Raw genomic sequence first — 25100 nt, forward strand, 5'->3', positions numbered from 1 at the left:
TTGTTTTCAAAAGCTACCCGTCTGAAATTTAAGTCGTAATAAAAACAGCATGAAATAAAGCAATACTTCTTCTAGATTGTCCCAAGGAAAAAAGTTTTGTGTTTTTGTATGGTCTCTTCTAGGGACTCAGAAGACAGAATCAAAATTAAATTGTCCTCTTTTTTTTTCCATTGAGAAAAACAGTTGCGTTCCAAAGGGACAAAACTTTGCTTATCACCCTTGTGCCCTCAGCCCGTCTCAGAACTTTCTCTGCCCTGTGCTCTCGGTGCCCTAACAGGTAGCACAGAGCCTGGCGGGAGCAGCAGTGCGGGCAGGTAGACTTGGTAGATGCGTTGATGTAAATGCGATTGCCTTTGACCTCTCTGGCTTACTGCGGAGGGTGTGCTGGGCTAGGAAAGCGTGATGTGTGTATATTGATGAAGAATGCAGCTTCTATTTTTCCTCAAGTTGCCTTTCATTGTATAATCTTGGATTTAAAAAAATGTTTGTTTATTTTTGAGAGAGAGAGTATTAGCAGGGAAGGAGCAGAGAGAGAGGGAGAGAGAGAATCCCGAGAAGGCTCTGTGCTGTTAGTGCAGAGCCCGACACGGGGCTCGATCTCATGAACCATGAATTCATGATCTGAGCTGAAATCAGGAGTCAGACAATTAACCAACTGAGCCCCCCAGGCACCCCTAATTATGCAATCTGTATAGCAGTGAGGTAATCCGTACTTGTTAACTGCTTTCCTACCCTCAGGGCAGGTAAGAGTACGCCTCGACTCACGTTTAGCTGAGTTACATCTTGGCGTTTCTGCGTAACTACCACGTCTGCGTTAGCAGCACAGGGGTCACGTCAGGAGCTTTGTGTGGACGCTTGAAGCAGATGTTGGGGAGGCAAGGAAGGGTGATGACCAGGGGACCCACCTAAAATAATCGTCAGTGCACTGTTGCTCTGGGAGACTGGGGGAGGGGAGACAGAATTAGGAAAACCCGGGGCTCACAGCCCAGGGAGCTTCTGCAGCAGGGCTGTGACTAGGACTTTTTACTCAAAATTTTCTATCAACCCCCAGTTTGCAGAAATTATTTTATCACAGTCTTAGGACAAACCTTGGTCAGCCGGACTCACCTGCCATGGGATTTGTGTCCTCCTCCCTCTTTCCGACTGAGATTGGACCTTGTCCCTGTCACATCTCCCCATGCTGGTGCTGAGTGTTTGCGGACATGCTGCCTGTTTCTGCGTATGGGAGAATGTTCCCATTACCAGAGTCTGTCTGCTTTTCCACGAGGGTCCTGAGCACGTGGGTGTGGCATCGGCACTGTCATCGCGTGAGGGTGGTGCTGCCGTGGAGTCTGCCAAGGGGGCACACACCGTACAGGGAGGGCCGGGGTGGCCCGGACTCTAGCGTCCTGGGAAGTGGAGCCCGTCTCCGGGATTTGCGTGGACGGCGTGGTCACAACGAGCTGCTTCACGCACATAAATTCTCGTCAGCCTGCTTTCTCTTAAAAATTAATGCAAATAACCTGTTTGGGTTTTTTTACTTTGTTATTTATTAAAAAAATTTTTGTGTGTATTTTTGAGAGAGAGAGAGCACACGTGTAAATAGGGAAGGTGAGGGGCAGAGAGAGAGGGAGACACAGAATCTGAAGCAGGCTCCAGGCTCTGAGCTGTCAGCACAGAGCCCGATGCGGGACTTGAATCCACGGACTGTGAGATCATGACCTGAGCTAAAGTCGGACGCTTAACCGACTGAGCCCCCCTGGCCCCCCTAACCTGTTTGTTTTACACTTTCAGTAATTTCTCCTAAGACTTGTGAGGCCTGCTCTCGGTGCTGCACACATGGGGTGTTCAGTTTGTGAAAGTTCATCAGTCAGTACACTTGCAATATAGGTACTTTTTGTCACGTCTGTTATGATTCATTAGAAAGTAAAAAAATAAAATAAATCTCCCCCAAACCTACAAGTGTGTCTGAGCTCTGGGAAAAGCTGCCGTGTTTATCCCCGTCTCCCCTTATTACTGGGTTATGGGCGCCTCAGTTCAGGGCATAGCGTTGTAGGTTATGGAGAGCCACGAAGGGTGTTCAACAGCGCTAGACGTTATGTGTTTGTAAGATTGCTCGGGTCAGTGCAGACAGGACGGCCCGGAGGGCCGCTCAGGAAATCTGCGTGGGTCAGTGTGAACGGGCGATGCTGAGGCCCGAGGGAGGGACAGTGGGGGCAGACTCCAGGGAGCCGCACTGGAGTGACGGCGGGAGCTCGGGCCAGAGCCCGCGCGCCGTGAAATGCCTCCGGGAACTGTGGTCAGGGCGGTGGCCGCACCATCATTATCGTGCTGTCCTGTAGTTGAGTATAAAAACAGTTACTTTTCTTACTCCAAGACATGACAGACTTTATTCTTAGCCCACGTTCTGTATACAAAACATGTTTAAAGACTTGTGGTTAGTGTTTTAGTGCTTTTGATACAATTTTAAAGCTGGGATTGAAACAAATAATCATTATTCGAAGTCTTCTAAAATTTTATTAAACAAAAGGAAATTTTTTAAAAGATTTTATTTTTGAGTAATCTCTGTACCCAAGAGTCAGTGAAGAGTCATGTGCTCTACCGGCTGAGTGGGCTGGGCCCCTGTGAAATTAATTTTTAAGTTGAGATCACCACTGGTTCATTTCTTAAAATTTGCTTAGATTTTTAAATAATTAAAGCTGAAAGTATCAGTGAAGACCCGTAATGGCAGCCTCTCACTCACAGCCAGTTCAGGTAGGCCACCAGGCGGGGTGCGGGAACCCTGTGGTGGCGCGTTCCTCAAAACACCCAACCTGGGTTTTGTCTGTCTAGGTTTCATAGACATATTTTCAGAGTCCAAGGAGGGCCTGGGTGTTCACGCGTCCCTGATCCTGCGTTTCCTGCACCGCAATCGGCTCTCTGGCATGTCCGTCCCCTGCCCCATGTTGGACCACTGCAATAACATGTGCTCTATGCGGGCCTCGGTTCTGAAGGAGTCCCTGGACCAGCTGGCACAGAAGGAGAGGGGTACGTGTGCATGCGTGGAGGGGGCTGGGAGCGCCTTCTCTCATTTCTTCCAGAAGCACTGTGAGCCAGCCCTTCTCCCTGCCTTCACTTCTGAAAACCAGAATAGCAGCCAGTCTGTAGCATATGTTTCTGCTGGTTTCTGTGTCTCCCCTCCCCTCCCCTCCCCTCCTCTCCCCTTCCCTCCCCTCCCCTCCTTCCTTCCTAGTGCAACTGGCTTCTCATTCAGGTCTCTGCTCAGATGTGGCCTCAGGAAAGGCTCTCCTCGTTACCCCATCTGATCTAACGCCCTGACCCCTACCATTCCCCACCTTATGGTCACCATCACCTTTATAGCTTTAATGGTCTGAGTGGCACTTACTATCTGAAGTTGCACCGTTATTATTCCTTTGTACTTTGTCTGCCCCGTTCATGTCATTATCCTTAGCACCGGGACTGCGGCTGCCACATTGTAGGTACTCTGTGAGCAGTAGTTGCGTAAATGAGAAAAGCCACCCCAGACTCCCTCTGTGACACTGGCAGACGTTGACAGTGTGGACAGACAGGTCTGTGGATCATGATAGAGTCCCGGAGTAGACCCAGTACATGCCGGAACACAGGCCAGGACAGTTAGCACTACTTTCCACGGGGTAGAAAGGTGTATTGGTCGACAGCTGGGGTCAGGGCAACTGGCCAGCCATTTGGAGAAATAAATAAAACTAGATTCTAATCCATTCCATTATACTGAAACAAATTTCAGGTAGATCAAAAAATTCAGCTATAAAGACTGTAAAGTGCGAGAAGAGAGTAGTGCCATCTGCACAACGCCCGACATGGGACACCTCGCTGAGCAAGACGTGAAAGTCAGACTAGAAGAGATTAATTACTTAGACTTTATGCAGATTTAAAGTTCTGTACAGCAGAAGATATAAGCAGAGTCAAAAGATGAATGATATTCAGGGAATAAAGATATATTTTGTAACATAATGACAGACTTAATTTTTACTGACTCTGGCCTTGGGCAGTTACTTAACTCTCTGTGCCTTAGATTCCTCTTCTCTAAACTGAACTAGAACGTAGTAGACATCACCTGTTCTGTGTGTGTGTGTGCGCGTGCGCGTGCACATCGTATAACATACAAACTGGTAAGAAGACTTGTGCTCCACAGAAAATAGATGAGAGGAGGACCGGGCCTCACTCAGAAACACGAGTGGCTTACAAACTAGTGGGTTAAAAAATCTCACACATAATTAAGGAAATGTCAGTTGAGACTGTAAGATACCATTTTTTGCTGTTAGTGTGGTTTTGAAAATGTCTGTGGTTTAAGCATTTTACTGTAGTGGTTCATGGAGCAATCCTTGGCCAGTTTCTGCTTTATATTGGTTCTTCAGAAGGAGATTTCAAGGAACATTTATTTTTCAAGGATCAAGGTACCGAGCATATTTATGTTAGGTATTTTAAATGACCTTTTTTCCCTTTGTGAAAGGGATGTCATGTGATGGAACCTGATTTTCCCTGCAGAAAGCCCTGGTGATCTCGCTAGGAGCCCAGAGATGGATAGACTCAAGTCGGTGGCAAAATGCTATGCTTACATAGAGACGTCCTCCAACCCCGCGGACATCGACAAGATGACAAATGGGGACACGTCGTCGTACTGGCAGTCGGATGGCAGCGCCCGCTCACACTGGATCCGGTGGGTGAGGCCGCACCAGCTGCTGCGAGCCACGCGGTCCCCTCTCATCAGTGCGCTCGGAAATTATTTTCGATGCTCTAAGAGTCAAGTACAGGGGACTTTACGACACTGCCGGGCTCGTGTATCCGTAAACACCGATAACCCCTTTACTTGGAATTTTGGGAGAAAATAGTATTTGACTAATGTTTTAGGATACTAATTTCAGATCTTTTTCCCTAGTTTCTCAGGAAAATTAGCATCACAAGGGGCACGTACTTAGATGCAGTTTTACATTTTAAGATCCTCTGTGTTCACTTAAAACCCTGTAGGGGCAGGGGGATGGGAGGAGCGGGGTCTGCTGAGGCGCTTCTGGCTCTGAAGCCGCCGTCTCTTCAGGGAATGGGCTCCTTTCAGTTGGTGGAATAGAAATAATTGTCTTGTTTTCTCGTAGAGAGCATATATGACCTTTAGCTATCTAACCTGCAGATGAGGGAATATATTCAGTTCTTTGGATGCAGTTTAGAATCTGTTTCTCAGGTAAAGTGTTTTTTAGGATGTTCATGTTGTACTTTCCTGCTTGTATTAATAGCTTAAGAGGAAATGTAAGGTTAATCTTGAACTGAAAGGAATCTTCAAGGTGTGGGAAGCTCATAAGGATTTTGAAACTAATAGCATTTCAAGTTGGTTGCTTTTAGAAAGTGAGTCTTTGGTGACATCAGGCACGAGGTCTCAGAGACGGGACTTGTGAACGCTGCCGGTTATGACCCATACAAACGTTTGCAGTTGCTGCTGCTCCCTGTGTTTTCCAGCTTAAAAATGAAGCCAGACGTTGTGCTTAGGCACCTGTCCATCGCAGTGGCTGCCACTGACCAGAGCTACATGCCGCAGCAGGTGACCGTGGCCGTGGGGAGAAGTGCCGGCGAACTTCAGGACGTCCGCGACGTGCACATTCCCAGCAACGTCACCGGCTACGTGACGCTACTGGACAACGCCAACATCAGCCAGCTCTGTGAGTCACCCGGATGCGTCTTGCCCTCTGATTCAGGGGTTCAGGGTGGAGAGAAGAAGGAGTATGTTTTAGCAGGAAGACTTCTAAAATGGAGAAACCATTAGATTTCTTTGTAGGTTTGATTAGCGACTCATGATGCATGTGGGAGTAGCCATTATTTCATCTTTTTGGTGTTTTTAAAAGTTATAGGAGCCTTTTTCAATTAAAAATATTTTTGTTTCCTTGTTGGAAAATTAGAAAATATAAACAAAGATTACTCAAAATTCTACTACCCCAGGGGTAATCACTGTGAATATGTTAGTGTGGAACCTTCCAGAAATTTTCTTATATGTGTGTGTGCATGTGTACATGCATGTGTTTACACGCACACACACACATTTTAAAAATAAAACACAGGACTGTGTGTGCGCGTTTCCAAAAATGGCAATATACTTTCCGTGCTGATTCGTAATTCTTTAGTGCGTTGTCCTACCATGTTCTTGCACACCTTTATTTAGTGTTGCCTTAATTGTAACCAGCTCTTTATTCTTGGACACTTAGGTTGTTTCCATTTTTATGCTATTATAACCTTGCTTCATGCCTAGCATTTTGGAAATAATCACAATTCTGTGATTTCTTTCCAGGCTTTTTTCATTCAGGGAGCCAGAATGCTTCATGCTTTGTCTAATTTCTTCTAATGCTCTCCTGGGCCAAAAGAAGTGTTCTTACTTGGCTCAAAGGACCTGAGGCCCAGGGAGGTAGAGGCTTTGTGTCTCGCCCGTGGGCAAAGCAGTAGTTCAGCTCCTGGAGTAGACGCTCCTTGTCTCATACTGTGATGAGCCTTTCTCTAAGTCGTGTCCCTTTTAACTTCTCACCTCCTCCTCTCCAACCCAAATAAGAAATTGCAGCACCTCTTAAAAGCAAGTCATGCCTGCGTCCTCTATTTGGACTTGATTATCGAAAATAAAGTCTCACAACTACTGTGAGCCAGCTCCTGTTTGTAAGTCAGTCAAAATTTCAGAACCCTAGCTGTAGTAATTTTCTTACCATGGATTTAGTCAGGATTTAAAAAATGATCTTGTGTTCGTTTGCAAGGCACGTAAATTCCTAAGAAACTTTGTGATGGGAAGATTTAAGCCACCCTTTAATTTACACATTATTCTTATGACTCCTTAATTTGGCTGGTGCTTTTTTGACGAGTTTATTATATGCCAGCTCCATTGTACACATTATTTATTTTTGGTATCAGAGTATATTTCAGAATTTTCTTTTCAAAATGTGAATTACTGTTTTGCTTTTAGTTGGGAGCCTAGCATTTGCTGAACTGAAGAACTTAATCCAATACTGAATTTGTTGTTTGCGCTTGACAGATGTCCAGATTAACATAAAACGTTGTCTTAGCGATGGATGTGACACTAGAATTCATGGTCTGAGGGCTGTTGGCTTTCAGAGAGTTAAGAAGTCTGGGGTCTCAGTGTCAGATGCTTCTGCGATCTGGTACTGGTCTCTGCTGACATCTCTGGTGACGGCGTCCATGGAGACAAATCCCGCCTTCGTCCAGACAGTGCTGCACAACACTCAGTAAGTGGCCCTCTCTGCTTTCCCACCCGCCGAGGGGCCCCTGTTGTACCCTCCCCCTGCAGAGCATGGCACTGAGACTCAGTCACCAGCTCCTCCACAGCTGCCCTGCTGTTTCCGTTTGTGCCGGCGGCTCCAGGGGGCTCTGTTCCTTGCCCTTCCGGGGGGCAGTTGCTCACGTTTATGTAGCGCTTTACCTCAGATAAGTGCCTTCAGGTGCCGTGTATCATTTACCTCCTCGTATTGTGAAACGTACACGTAGAACTTCTCCCCATGTGACGGGGGAGGACCTTGTGATGTTCTGCTGGCCCATCGCTGGGCAGGGATGCGTCAGTTTGGGTCTAGGCCTTTGGACTCCAGATTGAGAGCTCTGTTTTTACTCCAGAGGGAAATCTTCAAGGGTACTAAATGAATTCATTTTTAAATGTAGAGCACCTTTGAAAATTAAAATGAAAAAAGTAAAGGCAAATTAAAATTGAATTAAAAGTTTAAAGTAAACAATTAAAATTTAATTAAATTTAAATTAAAAAATTTTTCAAACTAAAAAATTGTAAAAAACCAAAACTATTAGGGCAAAAAGACCCAGTGGTAACATACAAGGCAGAAAGTAGTGAGATACAACCTTAGAAGCAGTGAAGTATTAGTAGCACACATTAAATGCAGTAACTGATACTCCCTCTCTCTGTGACCCTCTCCTGCTCGCACTGCCTCTCTGTCAGAGAAAAAAAAAAAAAAACCATTAAAAAAAATAAAGTTCAGTAACTGATAAAAAGAGATTGCTAATAGATGTTCTCTAGATGTGTTTTGAGATTGTTACTGCTGTTCAGTAAAACTTTCCAGCCGGTAACACTGCCAGATACGAAGGGTGCCGGATATGAAGGGTAGTATTTGGCCACACTCCTGTCCTGCTTCCTGTTTAAAAAATTAAAAAAAAAAAAAAAAAAAAAACCAAAAAAATGATCTGTAACTTAGAGAAGTATTACAAGTACAGTGCAAAGAACTTTTATTTCATCCCGAGCTGTTGGAGAGGAATTTGCAAACCTGGTGCCCCACTGTCCCTGAATACACTGGCATGTATTTCCTGTGAAAAAGAACACGGCTACAACCGTCAGGCCCAGGGGCTTGTCGGGGATGTACGGCGCTGCCCGCGAGTCCTCAGGTCCCTTGCGGGTCTTGTGACTTGGCCCAGTGACGTCCTGTGTGGCACCGGGATCCAGGCCAGAATCATGCTTTGTTTCGTTGTCACATCTCTTGAGTCTCCTTCGGTGTGGACCAGGCCCTCAGTCTTCCCTGGACTGTATGACTTCGACACTTTTGAAGATTGTAAGTCAGTTGTCTGCAAGGGTGTCGTTCGGTTTTGGTTCATCTGAATCTCATAATGAAATGCAAGTGTTGCAGCTTTAGCAGGGGTGTGCCAGAAGTGAGGGCGCCCCTGTTCTCACCCCGTCAGCTGGCACGCCACCTTAGACTGCCCCGTTACTGGCACTGTTCATGTTAACCTCAGTGCCTGCATGGATGTGGGGTCTCTTAGATTTTCCATTGTAAAGGGACTTTTTTTTTTCCCGGTAATTAGTAAGTATTTTGGGGGAGGTGCTCTGAGACAAAATATCCCGTTCCTCCTCAAACTTGGTATTGCAGTGGACTCCTGATTCTCACGTTATCCGCTAGGTTATAACACATCACAGTGTTGGTGTTCAGATTGGCCCAGGCGTGGCCCGTGGGAACCCCTTCAGTCTGGTTCATGGGTCCGTTTGACGTGTCCTCATTAACTTGGAGCACTTCCTTACTTTCTGGAACAACAAAATACTCCAGGCCTGGCTTGAATGCTCCTTGCCTTAATCCTGCACTGAGACGTTTTTTCCCTGCAGAATCATCATCCTTCTAGTGGAGAATGTAGAAAGTGAGCACACAAGGGGCTCCTGGGTGGTACAGTCAGTTAGGCGTCCAAGTGTTGATTTCAGCTCAGGTCGTCATCTCACAGTTGGTGGGTTCACTGTGCTGATGGTGTGGAGCCTGCTTGGGATTCCGTCTCTCGCCACTCTCTGCCCCTCCCCCACTTGTGTGTATGCACATGTGCTCGCTCGCTCTCTCAAAATAAATAAATACATACAAAAAAATTAAAAATAATAAGAGGGGCTCCTGGGTGGCTCAGTCTGTTGAGCATCTGACTTTGGCTCAGGTCATAATCTCGTGCTTTGTGAGTTCGAGCCCCTTGGTGGGCTCTGTGCTGACAGCTGAGAGCCTGCAGCCTGGTTCAGATTCTGTGTCTCCTCTCTCTCTCTGCCCCTCCCCCGCTTGCACTCTCCCTCTCTCTAAAATAAATAAACATCAAAAAAAAATTTTAAAGAAGAGAAACAAGAAAGCGAACACTCTGGACTCTTTGCAGGTGGGGTGTGACTTCTCTCCTCCATCTCCATGGGCCCCACTGGGAAATATGCATTCGCACAGAAGTAACTTGCAAGTGTGTGTACGTTGTGCACAATGACATGCATGCTTATTTCTGTGAGCTCACTTCTGGGCTCACTTCTGACCCCGTGTACAGACGACCCCACCTTGGGATGTCTCCCTCTCTTTGCGCCCCCCCCCTGTCGGACAGTGAGAGACCTGCCGCCCGTGCTCCCACGTGACCGGGCCCCCGTCTCCCGCCCTTGCCCGGACCCTGTCCTCACCCCACCCCCACCCCAGCGTCTTTTGCAGGGCTGCTGCCGTGACCATCCCCGTACGTGTGTCCTTCTGGTCCCCCTGGGGTTCCTTGTTTAGCACCGGGCCTCCCTCCTTGCCCTGCTTGGTGCTTATTTCCCCTGTCAGACCGTCTCGGACTCACCCTGCCCAGTCCGCCCTCCGGCACCCCACTGTGGGCCACGTGGTGCCCGCCCTCCTGCCCCAGCACCCGTGAGTGCCCACCCTGCACAGCCCTGCTTTATGGACTGAATTTTCAGGAAAGGGAAGAAGAACTTTCTATCTAATTTTTGTGAAGATACGCCAAGTTGTTGAAGAATAGCTATATATATATTTTTAATTTAAATCCAAGTTAGCTAACATACTGTGTAGTGCTGGCTTCAGGAGTACAACGCAGTGATGCATCACTTATGTGTGACACCCAGTGCTCATGCCAGCCAGTGCCCTCCTTAGTGCCCGTCACCCATGTAACCACCCCGCCCCCTGCCATCAACCCACAGTTTGTTCTCTGCCTTTAAGAGTCTCTTACAGCTTGCCTCCCTCTCTGTTTTTATTTTTCCTTTCCTTCCCCTGTGTTCATCTGTTTTGTTTCTTAGATGCCACATATGAGTGAAATCATATGATATTTATCTTTCTCTGACTTATTTTGCTTAGCATAATACACTCTGGTTCCACCCACGTTGTTGCAAATGGCAAGATTTTGAGGAATGGATATATTTAAAGTTTATGTTTCTAAGAAGTTGTAATTATTAATCTGCAATTACATTTTCACTCCTAACGTTTAAATGTCAGTGACCTATGACTGACATGAAATTTTTGGGGAAAAAAATCAATGAAAATCAATGAGGAAAAATAACAAGTATCATGAAGCAAAGTGTCTTTGCACTGCGCGCACCCCTGTGTGTGTGTGTGACCTCGCTGGCCTCCTGCGTCTGCAGCTCCGTGTAGAGAATGGGAGAGAGAGGGCACAGTGGGCGCTGACGTGATTTTAGCCTTACCGTGCTGTCTCTGCTTTGAAATGCAGAATAAAATTGTTTTGGGGATTCTCACGACTGTTACCGTAAGGTGACGGTCAGCTATAGACTCTCGAGTTACACCTTGTGAACCTTCAGTCACACACCCAGCACAATTGCTGGCACAGGGTAGGACCCAGTAGTTTCGGTTTGTATCAGTTTGTTGGATGACTACTAGTCTGGAGGAGCTAAAGCTTTGGGGGGATTCAGAAACATAAATGCGGGTGGTGATGGGAAAAGAGGCACATAAAAGCAAGCATGAAGGTAAAAAGGCTAGAATAGCATATTTTAGAAACACAGGCAAGAATAGAAATGGTGATTGGTGCTGGTACATTTAGGAGAAAAGAAAATTCATGGCACATCTTTAGATACCGTAGACCCTGAAGGCAGATGTATAAAATGAGCCTTTTCCTGGGCCCCACGCAGCTCTGCCCCTGGGGCCATGTTTTCTAAGAAGTCCAGGGTTTTTCTGTAGAATACATATGTCTTTTGACCACTCTGTGTAAAATGAATACTTGATTCCCAAGAGTGGAGTAAGCCTTTGCAGAGGGCAAAAGAACTCTCAAAAGAAGAACTGAAAAAGAAAGAAACCCCATGACAGTACCCAGCAATGGCTCTGGGGGAAGCTGGTGTTGGGCCGCGTGTCAGGCTCTCCGTAGGAATGCTGTTCTTTCATGAGGGATTCATCCAAACGAGCTTTTAAGTGTTCAGTTTTTTTTCATATTAGTGAGTTGGCGAGTTTGCCTGGCGTGTTCTGACCCTCCACCTCCCACTTCCAGGAAAGCGCTGCAGCACATGCCTCCACTGTCCCTTTCCCCAGGATCTACGGACTTCTCGACCTTCCTGTCTCCCAACGTGCTTGAAGAAGTGGACAGCTTCCTCATGAGGATAACCAGGTAGAGTCAGGGTTGACAAGCTGGGGCTTGTAGGGCACAGAGGGCATGTATGCTTGGTAGGTCTTCGTTTGTATGCTTGGTAGGTCTTCCTTTTAAAAATGTTTTAATCTTTTAAAGGCTACCACTAAAAATGCCTCGTGTTTGTGATCGAAGGAAAAAATGACATAATCCTTCACCCATCTAAAGTCCATTATCTAGTGATGCCACCTGACCTCAGGAGGTGGGGGAAGGCCGGGGGCTTCTCTGCGGCAGCCGCAGTTGGTAACCCACAGTCCCAAACCCAGAAGCTCTCAGCTTACGCGGTGGCCTTGGGTGGCATCCGCTTCCTCTCTGCACAGCCGCCGGCCCACAGGCCTGGCCGGGGCCCCGAAGTAGCTTGTCGGAGGTCTGCCTGCCCTGGCACGCTCCCTCTCTTCACTGTCTCTCTCAAAAATAAATAAATAAGCATTAGAAAAAAAGTTTCTATGTAACGTGTTTAAAATGACCGAGAAGCACGTGGTGGTGTACATCTAAAATACCAGTGGGTGCTTGGAGGAGCGGGCTCTCGAGCCAACCCCGTCAACCCAGTCATCGTTGTTGGTAGCACAGGCTGACTGGAGCAGCTTCTTTATTTGTGGTTTGTTTATTTATTTATTGTTTGATTTATCAAGCGTGATTTGTTAAAATTGATACTGTTAGCGTTGTTAAATACTCACCGATTAAGGGGACAGAGGTGAGGATTTATTTCCTGGTCCTCTGGGCTCATTTAATTTTTTGTTAGGTTATCTACAGGATCTTGAGAAGCTATTTCTGATAAACCTATAGAAAGCATACAGTACGTTAATTTCACTTTTGGCGGTCAGCCGTGTGGGGTTTGGGCTACCTTGATTTTCTCATGTTTTTAAGAAATGAAAAGGTTTTTGTTCTTTGTTCACAGCTGCCGTTCGAGTCCAGAGGTGGAGCTGACTCTCCTGGCTTTTGCACTAGCACGAGGAAGTGTTGCCAAGGTGCTGAGCTCTCTGTGTGCCATCACTGACCACCTCGACACGCGCTATGATGCCTCGTCCCTCATCTCCTCCATGGCATCGGTCAGGCAGAACCTGCTCCTCAAATACGGTACGTGACGCGGGCAGGACAGACAAGCCGGAAACCCATCGTGACGGAGGGCACTGGGGAGCTCGGTCGGTTGGGCATCTGACTCTTGATTTCAGCTCAAGTCTTGATCCCACAGGGTCGTGGGATCAACCTCTCCTTCGATTCTTGGGATTCTCTCTCTCCATCTCCCTGTGCCCCTGGCTCCATCTGCCCCGCTTGTGCTCGCGCGTGCGCTCGCTCTCTCGCTCTCTCGCTCTCCCTAAACAACAACGACGACGACAGCAACAAAAACCGTCATTAACGTGGGACTTCCTGGCATCGTATGCCCTCGGGTAGTTTGTGGACCAGGTCACTGTAGTTATCCTGTGATTTCCCTATGAACGTATCCCTCCTACTGGAGAAGGGGTGTGGGCTCGTTTCTGGCGGCATCAGAAGGGGACCTGAGGGTCTGCTGGGCTACATCCCAGGACTTACTGGCCTCTGGTGGCCCTTTGACCTAGCCGTCCTCGGTGAGGTGCAGGGCGTCTCTGTGTGTACACCAAGGGGGTTGGGAAGTGGGACTGTCTCCCCGTGGAGGAGGAGAGAGCCAGATCCTCATCTTAGACTGCATCCCTCCGCCGCCGCCCGTGAGAGCTGCGTGGCTGCCACTGCTTCGCCCAGCTGTGCCCGGCTTCACACTGTCCAGCTGGCGTGGACTGGGGCCTCCGGGCTCTTCCCAGCTGCTATGTGAGGAACAACTTGCCTGCCATCCTGGCCTTTCGTGCTAAAGCTTCTGTGTGCGAAGTGTAGCAGTGGATCCCACCCCCTGAGCGACAGGGGCAAACTCTGCTGTTTCTGCCATGACATTTGTGCCTTTGCCATAATACGACTCAATTTATTTTATGTTTAATTTTTAGCATCAGATAATTGACGTGTTATAAATCCACGGTCCCCCTCAATTTGAAAAGGTCATTTCTTGGTGGGGTAGGGGTCCCATAGCAGGTGTGGCCAGATGGGAGGGATACGTGGTGTGTGGGAAATACTCTGCAGGCCGCTTTCCAGTTCTCTGAGCAGTGGTTTAGGCCAGGAGCCCTGGATGGGGGAACACGTGAGGGAATGTTTGTTATCGACAGTGTCTAGCTCCGGGTTTGAGTACACGTTAGTGGGCGTTCATTACAGCATCATTAACACAAGAGAAACAGGAAAAGCTTTCAGGTCGTCATAGCAAGTGGTGATTTTTGTAGTTCTTAAGACCGTCAAAATTTGCCTGCAGGTGTATTAAAGAAATGAAACCCAAAACCGTAAGATATTATTTATATATTTAAATGCAATTACAATAAAAATAAAAATTGGCTCCAAAACACTATCTTAGGAATCCCTCTTCCAAGTGTGTTGAACGTATGCTATTAATCTGTCTCGTAACGTGCTTTGTTTCTGGATAGTGGTTATCTAGCGACTTCTTGGAATCCTGTAGGGAGAGAAAGCTGTACTTAGTCTCTTTCAGGAAAGCATAACTTTAGTCCACTATCGCTTCTCTGCTTTAGTTTTCCAACAGGTACATTTTTGGTCAGTGGTGTGGAGGCCACAGGCGTCCCATTTCCACTGACGTGCCTGCTAGTAATTTTTCTCACAGGGCTAGCTTAAGGCTCCCATTCTCTGTCTTTTCTTTGATCAGGGAAACCTCTCCAGTTGACCCTTCAGGCCTGTGATGTCAAAGGGAAGGAAGAGAAATCAGGGCCTGAAAACCTCCTCGTCGAGCCGTGGACTAGAGATGGTGAGTGGTAGACCGTCCGTGTTTTGTGGGCGGGAAGGGCCGCGGCGTGCCCTCCAGCCACGTGAGACCACACGCAGGGCTCTGGGGTGCCCAGAACACCCAGGCCGCACACCGGGCCGGCCTTCCCTGGGCAGTGGTTCTAGAACCTTTTGTGTGCCTTCATCATCACAGCCCTGTAGTCTGCTAAGGGCCAATTGCTTGTAACGATTTCAAAGTACTTGAGAGCCCTGGGTTTTGAAAAGCAAGGATTCTCTGTCTCGGAATATAAAAAATGAGCGTTTTTAAGTTCAGATTGTTTTTCTACCATGTTATCTTAAAGCAGTAAGAGAGTCAGCAGATCTGAGGCACGGCATTGCTGAAAACATAATTTAAGGAGAAGGGTATTTCTCAGTATGGTCACGTGGCATCGGAGTATCTGGAAGGCAGCCTCACTCCTTCCCTGGTGCTGATGTGGCCGTGGCTGGTGTGCTCTCACACGTGGCAGTGGGCGCTTGTCGTCATCCAGGGTGTTTGTGAGCGTCTTCCTCGTCCGCCTCGTTGGCCAGCGAGGCCGTCCTCTGCAGATGCCCCTGTTGTGCTCACCGTACTGCTTGGAACACTGTCCATTGGGTCAAGCAGGGGGAACCTTCTGGCAGTTATCAAATGAGTTTAACAAATGAGCCAGTCATCGTAACTTCAGTGTTTCCCTTTTGCAGGGTTTCTTACAGAAACTGGAAAAACCAGAGCAAGTACCATTTTTTCTACAGGAGCTGAATCTGCCTTCCAAGTCACACAGATCAGAGTTATGGTAAATCCCACGTTGCCTTCTGTATGCAGCGTTGCTGCTGTTTTAAAACCAGGGCTATGGCCGGGAGCTGCTTCGGATTCTGTGTCTCCCTGTCTCTCTGCCCCTCCCCCACTCGTGNTGTTTTTAAATAAGATTATGCTTCAGAGGTCTGTGACACTGGGTTTTCGTTGACTGACGATTTCTCGGTGCAAGGCCTGTAGCGGAGGACAAGGACACAGAGATGAATAGTCTGCTGTCTGGGAAGGTGTGAACATAAGGACTGAGAAAGATAAAGAATCCTTTCTTAGGAAGCAGCGTTTTTTGTTTTGTTTTGTTTTGTTTTTTTTCTCTTCCAGGACTTAACATATTCAGAAATATGTTTATGTTTTGTTGGTTTGATTTTGCTTTAAGCTGTTTGCTTTTAATCAGTATTCTTTGGAAACCAAGCAGCCACAGGACTTTTGCACCTTCAGCATACTTCATTTAGATATGTTTCCAGGTTCGACGTGGTGGCATTGGTGCCCAGTGCGGGTTGGTGTTTGCCTATAACTCATCTTCTGAGAAATTTCATGCGGAAGAACACTTCAAAAGGTTTGAAAAATATGACCAATGGAAGCTCCAGGAATTCAGGCAATTTGTAAAAAGCAGGTAGGGAACAGAATAAAAATCTTTGTAGTTAATAAGACTATATGTATTCTCTTATTGATAAAATATGCTTTTTTTCAAAAAAATGTTTTATTTCTGAGAGAGAGAGAGAGAGACAGCGTGAGCAGGGGAGGGTCAGAGAGAGAGCGAGACACAGAATCTGAAACCGGCTCCAAGCTCTGAGCTGTCAGCACAGAGCCCGACGCGGGACTTGAACCCACGAACCGTGAGATCATGACCTGAGCCGACGTCGGACGCTTAACCGACTGAGCCACCCAGGCGCCCCAGTAAAATACGCTTTTATGTCTTTATAGATGAGGTGCCCTAACCCATCCTCAGTGGCTGTGATCATTCATTGCTTTCTAGCAGCCATCTGTGAAGACATGTTTTATCTTGTTCATGGACCCTAACCCATTCTTCCCGTGACCAGGTGGATGCATCTCCAGAATGGCTGGGTGCTGATACACACCTGGACTGTCTTCAGTCTCCAGCTGCTGGGGGGTTTACGTGCCCTAACCTCCCTCCTGCTAGTCATGCTCTATTGGAGATATTTAAAAGCACCCACTCTGCCCTGGGCCTGATGCTGGGCTCCAGAGAGACACAGTGAGCACGTTAGCCCAGTCCCTCAGTTCAGACAAGCAGTGTCGTGGTGCTATCAGCACTGGGCAGGAAAGGAGGGATGGGGCTCTGGGAGGGAAGACCCCGGAGGGAGTATTGTCAGTAAAAGAGCTAAGGATGATGTACAGCTGATCAACCACTTGAAGAAGTGGAAGGAGAGATCCTGAGCAAAGAGCAGAGCAGATCTGTGAACTCACAGGGAGGGACAGAGGGTGGTGGGGGGGCTCAGGCCCCACGTTCAGGGACCTGCAAGTGCCAGAAGTGTACTTGGAGGTGGACAGGGGCGGAACATGGAGCTGGAGGGGCAGGAAGGGGCCGGGCCACTAACAGGTCTTCCTGTCTCTGGGTCAGGGCTTGGACTCTATCCTTTAAGCAAGGGAGGGGGGGTCGGCATAGTGTTGAGGAATTTCAGAGAAGAACGAGGAGACCAGACGTGTGTTTTACCAGCAGTGTTCTAGATCAGTGTGTGGGGCCTGGGCAGGGGAGAGCCAGCATGGAGGCAGGACGGGATGGGGGAGGCAGCCAGCAGCATGGGTCACCTTGGCTGGAGCAGCGTTGGCAGTGACGGAGCGGTGGTGACCCACTGAGAGACCGCCAGAAGGTGACTGAGAGTAGAGCAGGGGAGGGAGGGTGGTGTGGGCGTCGGGGCCTGGGATTCTGGCTTGGGCAGGTGGGACACTGGGAGTGCCTTTCTCTCATAGAAAATACGTGGGAAAACAGGTCTGTGGGAAAGGTGACGAGCTCAGTTTTGGTCCTGTTGAATGTGAGGTTTAGGAGGACCTTGAGGTACTTGACATCTGGTTGGATAAGTGTGTCAGGATCTGGAAGAGGTGTACGAAGTTACGGATAGAGACACTTAAATGCTAATTTAAGCGAGTTAGATCACTCTGGAAGAGTGGGTGGGCCAGGAAGGGAAGAAAGACCCTATAGATCGGCATGCTTAGAGGCACCACCATTTAAGGGGCAACGGAGAAGAAAGGAGGCCAAGAAACAGCCAGCAAGGCAGTAGGAAGGCCAGCGTGTGTCGTCTTGAAGCCCAGGGGAGTGATTCTAGAGGAAGTAGGCAGTGGGCAACGGTGTCAGACGTCACCCAGGGTCAGGTCTGCAAATGGACCTGCCAGATTTAGCCACAGGTCATCGGTGACCCTCAGGCCACATCGCCGCCCTCATTCCTAGTAGCGGGTTGGAACTCCCCGAGCTGCGCCCTAGGCTTGCTGCTCTTGCTCCAGTGCGTCCCGGGTGACAGGGCACTGAGCTCACAGAGGGCTGTAGGCGTCGCCGGTACCATACGCTAAGCGTGGACGCCGTCCCGTGTGGATTCTGATCCGGGTTCTGGGCGGGTCAGAGACTTTGACCTGTAAGAAGCTCTCAGGTGGCTGGTGCTCCCTACCCACGGACCACGCGTGGAATAGTGGGGTCTGGGGTAACTCTCTCCCCACTGAGCTTCCTTTGGTTTCATTACAAGGGCCGCCAAGACAGATGGTCATTCAGTCTCTAGAATGCTCTTGAGGACGAAGAGCTCACTGCACTTCAGTAGTTAGATTATATTTAGTTGGGATCCACATTCCATGCCCTTAATTCCAGCCCTCTGAATGAATTGGAACAAATACCCTTTCCCCCTAGACTCTCCCTCCCCACCACAAATATATGCCTTTTTAAAAGATGCCTTTTCCTTTTTTCTGTTTTTAATGGTAACTAGAAATTACACTTATTTTTAAGCAGCTCTATCCCATTCTTGGGACATATTAAAATAAGTTTTCCCCCTAAGTCTGCTATTAAACAAGATCTTTCACATATAGGATTTCTTTCTTTTTTTTTTTTTTTTAACTTAAATGCAGCCTAGTCATTACGCCCTTGCTGATTTTAGCTTCTGGTTCCAGCCTGACTACTCTAAAATCCTGCTTTGTCTAGCCTCCGTGTTATCACTCTCTCTCCAGTTTGGAAATCAAAATATTAACGTACATGCATCTGACTTCTTCCCTTTTTTCTCTCCTCCTCTGTCCCTCTGGCCGGATGCTGGTCAGTCAGCATGCTCCAGAGCCAACTGTCTTATTGCTGTGTGGCGTAGCAAGCGAGGGTGCTTCTCTTTGTCACTGTCACCTGGGCAGCAGTCTCTCCGTCTCAAAGATTTTCTTGAGGGCTGCCAGAGACTGAATTAAGAAATCCTCAGACATGATACCGATGAAACTCATGGACATGGTTTTGGGTTAAGACAGAATACCACCTGTCCCATTGGTTTTAGGGTTAATGATGTCATGGAAAATTTATGCTAAGAAGGGGCTTACGTTGGGATGTCTGGGTGCCCAGTTGGTTAAGTGTCTGATTCTTGATTTCGGCCTAGGTCATGATCTCACGGTTCGTGGGATTGAGCCCCGTGTTGGGTTTTGTCCTGACAGTGCGGAGCCTGCTTGGAATTCTCTCTCTCTCTCTCTCTCTCTCTCTCTCTCTCTCTCTCTCCCTCTCCTCCTGCCCACTCACATGCAGTCTCTCTCTCTCAAAGACATTTAAAAAAAGTGTCTTCTTGACCTATGTTAAGAAGAGAACATTTTTTGTGCCTGTTACAGAACCGACCCCGAGTCCTTAATCTTTTCTCTCTTCTTGCCACACATGCCCATGTTTGCTTCTCCACACGGAGCACTCTCGAGTTGCCAGCTTGCTGGCCTCGTCACAGATTAACTAGTGGACAGTTTTAGGAACGTGATCTGAAAAAGACTGCCTTTTTCTCCTTTGGTTATTTAATTCCTGAAAAAGGAGTACGATTCAAGTGTCTGGTTTTTAAAAAGAGGTGGCACAGAGTTGTGCTTCTTTAGCCTTGAGGCTGAAATGCTTTCCTGGAAGGAAGTTTTAGGGAACAGGAAAAAATAAGAGGCTGAAGTTTTCCTCTTTTGGAGCTTCACGATCTGAAAGCTCCCTGGCTTTTACCCTTCGGTTGTTGAAAGCGAACTAAACCTCAGGCTGGGTCGTATGTATGTTAGAACCCGCCTCTCCTTTGGATCTTTCTAGAAGCACACAGTGGCTGTTGCATTGTTCCTTATTCCTAACTAGCTCATCTAAGATGCCCCGGGCTCCCATCTCATTCTTCAGCTATGCGAGTTATCTAGAGAAGCGGACTTTCTCTTTAGTTCCCAGATTATATTTAGAGGTTGAGGAATGAGGAGGAAGTCACCCCCAACTGCTTCATGTGCTTAGAGACACCAGGTGCCACACCCAGTCCCGGGTTGTCACCCGACAGGTCATCCACACAAGTTACATGCCACTCAGATGGTGCCTTATCCGGTAGACCTTTGAGGAGCTTAGAAACAGGAAAGCGTTTTGTGATCACACTTGTGCTTACAGGGCCGGTTGCTCGCCTGATGACCTTGGAGAGGAAGACCCTGTTGGCTGGTTTGAGCTTGAAGAGGAGTGGGATGAAGCGGATGTGAAGTTGCAGCAGTGCAGAGTTGCCAAAGTAAGCGTGAGCGAGCCGAGGCCTTTGCACGCCTGCCCGCTCCTTCCTTTCAGCGGGTCCGTGTTGGCGGGGTGGTCAGAGCGTGCCGGCCCCGGAGGCCAGGCGGCCATGCCTGGGACTGCTGGGAGACACCATGGTGGTGGGGCACACGGGGCCTGTGCCCAGAGGAACAGCGCCCCCCCCCCCAGCCTGGGGGTCTCCCTCCAGGGAGGGCTTCCCAGGACCGGCGGGCTAGGACGCGGGGGGAGGGTGCGCAGCTGGGACAGGGGAAGGGCTGCTGTGTCCGTGGTGTAGGAGAGACAGCGATTGTCTGCTTCGTTTTCTTAAACCTCCATGTGGGTCTTAGTGAGAAGCTTCAGCGAGAGAAATGATACCTACCTGTCGGTAGGGCCCGTATGTGGTAGGTGTTGGGCAAACATTTACGCATTTGGGCCGCGGAGTCTGAACGGCTCCTGGCAGGAGAGCTTCCGCAGTAAGGGGCAGGTGTCGTGTAGAAGCTGGGCTTTTGGATGGCTTTGGCTGTGCGCGGACGAGGCTGTGTCCCGGGCCGGGGCTGCCTGTGTTAGCTGGGGGCTTTGAGAGGGTTCCTTCGGGCATTTGTTGTTGACTCTTTTCACCACATACCCGATTCCTCTTTCAAAATAACTGGGCCACAGAGCACACGTACTGCCCGGATTCATCCCGTCTTACCCTGTGTTTGCCCTGATGGGAGGGGTGATCCCCTTTCCCGTACTGTGATCCTTCCCCAAACCCGACTTGATCCAGCACTCGTGTTGTCTTTTTTCTGTTTGCTGGAGACGCTGGACTTCTGTTCTGTGCCTCCCGCTAGGCAGAGTGGGGCGCTAGGCAGAGTGGGACCTAACAAATTATTAAAGTCTTCCTTCCATTTGTATTCCACTTCTGAGTGCTTCCCCTTCCATCTGTCTGTCCTTCCTAGTATCTGATGGTGAAGTTCCTCTGCACCCGCCAGGAGTCGGCAGAGCGCTTGGGCGTGCAGGGCCTCAGCGTCAGCGGGCACCTCCGGCCGGCGCGGACGGGGGCAGAGCAGCTCGTTGTCTGCTCCCGCTGCAGAAAGGACACAGAGGACGGCGTCTGCGGGGCCACACTGCTTCTCAGGACCCTTCAATTCATTCAGCAGCTCGCCCATGACCTGGTAGAGTTTTCTCACTCGTTAGACCTCGTTCCTTTGGGGGAAATCCACGGTGACGTGGAGGGAAACGAACCGCCGGTGAGACGTGGCCCTGCTGAAGCAGCGGCGTGTGTGTGCTGCGGGGCGGCGCCGGAGAGTCGGGCGTGAGGTGTGCGTGTCGGGTTGGCTAGGGAGGCCGAGCAGAGTATGGGATTCACGTCTCTTTTAAGTCCCGGGAGAGTTACTTCTGAAGTACAGGTGAATTCTGCTTGCTCCCTAAAAGTACCAAAATGTCCGGATTTGAACTTGTTTGTATTTTTGATCCTGACTTTTACAGTCACTAATAAAAACACAGAGACAGCTCACTCCAGAGAAGAATCTTGCTGCCGTTCCCATAGACGTGCTGACTTAGCTCAGGGATCGGTGGGAGGCGACGGCGTCCGCTGTTGGCCTGTGTCCTGCACCTTAGCGTTTGGAGGCTGTACCTCAGTGTATCTGTTTGTTCGGTCTTTGCTACTCAAGCGCTCCTGTCACAGCAGGAGACAGCAGATGGGAGGGGCTGCTTCGGAGCAGCGGGGGCGTTGAAGCACAGCTCCCCTTCTGCCTACATGCAGGCAGGTGCAGCTCAGAAAGGAGCTCCTGGGGACGGCTCTTCACCACGTGGACACTCACTCATGTTTGGGTGTGGTGTTTGTGGACATGGGGGCGTGTGTGCGTGCCTTACGTGCACGTGTCCTCACACATGTATCGTAGAAAGTTGTTGTTCACGTGCTTTTTAGTTGTTAAGAGTGAGCATCAGTTATACATGTTTACACATGTGAGCCGCCTCATTCTTTCACATCAAGGAGGAAATGAGCTGTTGCAGTATTTCTCTAAATGAATTTTTCCATTTTATTTTTATTATAATTTTTTAGGTGCAGCAGAAGGAAAGTGGCTTAAAATATAAACCTTTCCTGGACTTCGCGGGTCTTGATTTGCAGATCTTCTGGAATTTTTACAGTAAATTAAAGCAAAAGTAGGTCAGAATTTGTTATAAGGTGATAATCATATAAACAAAACTGAAAACACTAAGTTTTGCATTCTAAATAGATCCTTTTTTCTTCCAAGATTTTTTGACTTCTCAAAAGTTTGTTCATTTATTTATTTTTGAACATTTGTTTATTTTTGGAAAAGCACAGCCAGGGGAGGGCAGAGAGAGGGGGACAGAGGATCCGAGGCAGGCTCCACACGGTCAGCACAGAGCCCGATGTGGGGCTCGAACTCATGAACCGTGAGATCATGACTTGAGCCAAAGTCGGCCTCTTAACGACTGAGCCACCCAAGTGCCCAGGCTTCTCACTAGTTTATATTCTCATTTGAAAGATTGGTTGTTGTTAAAGACAACACCTCATGTTTCTGTAACATACTTTGCACAGTGTTTCTGCAAACATTTCGGCGTTAGATCCTTCTTCCAGCCTGGTGGGGTAAGAGGGTCGAGTACTGTGCTAGAAGCTTCACTGTACAGGGGAGACACAGGCTCCGGAGTGGCCCACTGGCCCCCCCGGGGCTGTGTGTTCAGCTGCCACCTGGTACAGCATTCATCCCCTCCTGCCTCTCTCCTTCCCGCCGGCCTTGTTTTCCCTGTGCCTCATGTGTCTGGGGGAGGCCTTTGGAGGCAGCTGTGGGCTTTGGAGGGTGAAAGCAACCTGCCGTTTTGCTCTCTGACACTGTGTCTCTCCGTAGCCCGAGGGAAGAGTGCATCTGTGCCCAAACCTTGCTTCTGCGCCTCCTGCAGAGCTGTTTCTCCGAGCTGCAGAGCGACGGGCCGGCCGCCGCTCAGGACGCAAAGGCTCCCCGGCAGAACCCTGGAGCGGCGGGGGCCGCCACGGAGCTCCACGCGCACTTGTGTGACGGTAGGTAGTGTGCTTTTCTGTAACGGGACCGTGGGCTGGCACAGCCTCCCGCTGTGGGAATGGGGCGCCTGTGGTCACGCAGGCTCCGGAGAGGGGTCAGTGATTTCCCCCTGGTTTCTGACACGGGTGTGACACCCAGAGTGATCACTGTCACACTATTCAGTCTTGAGTGAAGACACGGGCGTGAGGGGGAACTGGTGACCGCAAACTGAGGCTAAAACACGTGACCATCACAGATCGTTTTTAAGGCTTTCCCAAGTTGTGTCTCAAAGGGACCCGGAGACAATGAAATAGGAACTGCGCGTGTCGTCTGTATTTGAGTTAACGTAGCGTCCTCGCGCTGCCTTGCCTGTGCAGAGGTGCTCAGCACGCAGGGGGGGCCAGGGAGTTTACCGGCTGCTGAAGGCAGATGTGTATGTTGTAAGCGAACAGATGGGAAATGTTCGAGCTGAGTCCTTGTTCATTTCCCTCAGTGGTGGATAGGCTGGATGGAGACTCTGTGCCCACGGAAACGTTAAAACAAGAAGTCAGGAACACTCTTCTCACCGGGGCCGCCGTCTTCTTTCCTGATCGACAGACCCGGCGGAGCCACCTCTTTGCCATGATGGTGAGCACTCACCCTGTTCGGTTGAAATTGGCTAGTCTTCATTTCCTCTGAATACCTTCCCTCTTTGTCTTCCAAGTGTGTATTTAATACTCACTGTATGCAGAGTTGTGTGTGGGACATGGACATCGAAGAACAGAGCTCCGTCCTTAAGGTGGGGACAGCGGATAATTGCACCTCTAGTTCATGGCCTGTCGTGTCACACAGGGGAACATAGTCTCCTTCGTCTTCCTGATTTGCCTATAACCAAGCGTTCTTCTTAACATTTTAACCTTTAAATATAGTACCTCCTACCCCGTATGTACCCATCACCTCGATTCAACAGTTGTAAACTCGGGCTAATCTTGTTTCATCTGTAATCTGCCCCATCCACTCTCCTTGCCCTTCCTCCAGCATTATTTGAAAGTAAATCCCTGACTTGTTCATAAATATTTCAGTTTATTTTGTAATGAAATAGAGTCTTCACAGATCCCTTCTCCTTGTCACTCAGACATCAGCCGAGGGGAGTGAAAAGTGCTTTCTGTGTTGGTACAAGTTTTGTTACCAAGTGGAATATCCTGTACAAAGATCCAGAGTTTTAATTCTGAAGGCATCATTTCTGTGTGAAATGAGTATGAATCATGAAAAAAGATGTGCATGATAATGTGAGACAAAACAGAAATTTCTCTCCACCAGAAACATCTAGGTCACAGAACTCCACAGAGTTTCCAGTATTCCAGAGATGGTAAAACCCACAGAGACCTAAATAAGGAGTATGTGAGAAAGCAGAATTATAGGCCAATCTTACTTATAAAGAAAATTAGAAAAATCCTAACAGAGTGTTAGTAAATCAGTCCAGTAAATATAAACAAAATCCTGACTGGGAGTTGGATTTACCCTAGGAATGCAAGCGTGGTTTAACATTACAAAATTAATAAATGAAATCAGAGGAAAAAGTCATCAGCAAGTACAGAAGACAATTTTATTTATTTACTTATTTATTTTATTATCTTTTTAATGTTTGTTTATTTTTAAGACAGAGCACGAGCGGGAGAAGGGCAGAGAGAGAGGGAGACAGAATCTGAAGCAGCTCCAGGCTCTGAGCTGTCAGCACAGAGCCTGATGCAGGGCTCGAACCTATGAACCATGAGATCATGACCTGAGCTGAAGTCGGAAGCTTAACCGACTGAGCCTCCCAGGCGCCCCCAGAAAACAATTTTAAATAAGATTAAATTCTGATGATGATGAAAACAACAAAGCCATTAGCAAATTCAAAACAGAAAGGAGCTCCCTTCATCTGGTGGAGGATGTGGATCACAGACCTTTAATACATGATATGCTGAATGGTGGGTCACTGGAAACGTCCCTTTCAGAATGAAAGGTT

General features: G+C 48.4%; 1 protein-coding gene across 1 annotated transcript in view; it reads left to right on the forward strand.

The window, feature by feature from the left end:
* Nucleotides 1–25100, forward strand: part of ZZEF1 (zinc finger ZZ-type and EF-hand domain containing 1) — a 102363-nt gene that overhangs the window by 15014 nt on the left and 62249 nt on the right. The window contains exons 4-17 of the mRNA XM_077746889.1: nt 2812–3006; nt 4504–4675; nt 5464–5663; nt 7013–7223; nt 11692–11808; nt 12725–12903; nt 14537–14635; nt 15331–15422; nt 15901–16049; nt 20001–20112; nt 21050–21265; nt 22156–22256; nt 22964–23133; nt 23607–23740. Coding sequence (XP_077603015.1) covers nt 2812–3006; nt 4504–4675; nt 5464–5663; nt 7013–7223; nt 11692–11808; nt 12725–12903; nt 14537–14635; nt 15331–15422; nt 15901–16049; nt 20001–20112; nt 21050–21265; nt 22156–22256; nt 22964–23133; nt 23607–23740 — 2147 coding nt within the window. The remainder of the gene's footprint in view (nt 1–2811; nt 3007–4503; nt 4676–5463; nt 5664–7012; nt 7224–11691; nt 11809–12724; nt 12904–14536; nt 14636–15330; nt 15423–15900; nt 16050–20000; nt 20113–21049; nt 21266–22155; nt 22257–22963; nt 23134–23606; nt 23741–25100) is intronic.

Source organism: Crocuta crocuta, unplaced genomic scaffold, assembly GCF_008692635.1.
Source record: "Crocuta crocuta isolate KB4526 unplaced genomic scaffold, BGI_CrCroc_1.0 scaffold139, whole genome shotgun sequence".
Classification (NCBI taxonomy): domain Eukaryota; kingdom Metazoa; phylum Chordata; class Mammalia; order Carnivora; family Hyaenidae; genus Crocuta; species Crocuta crocuta.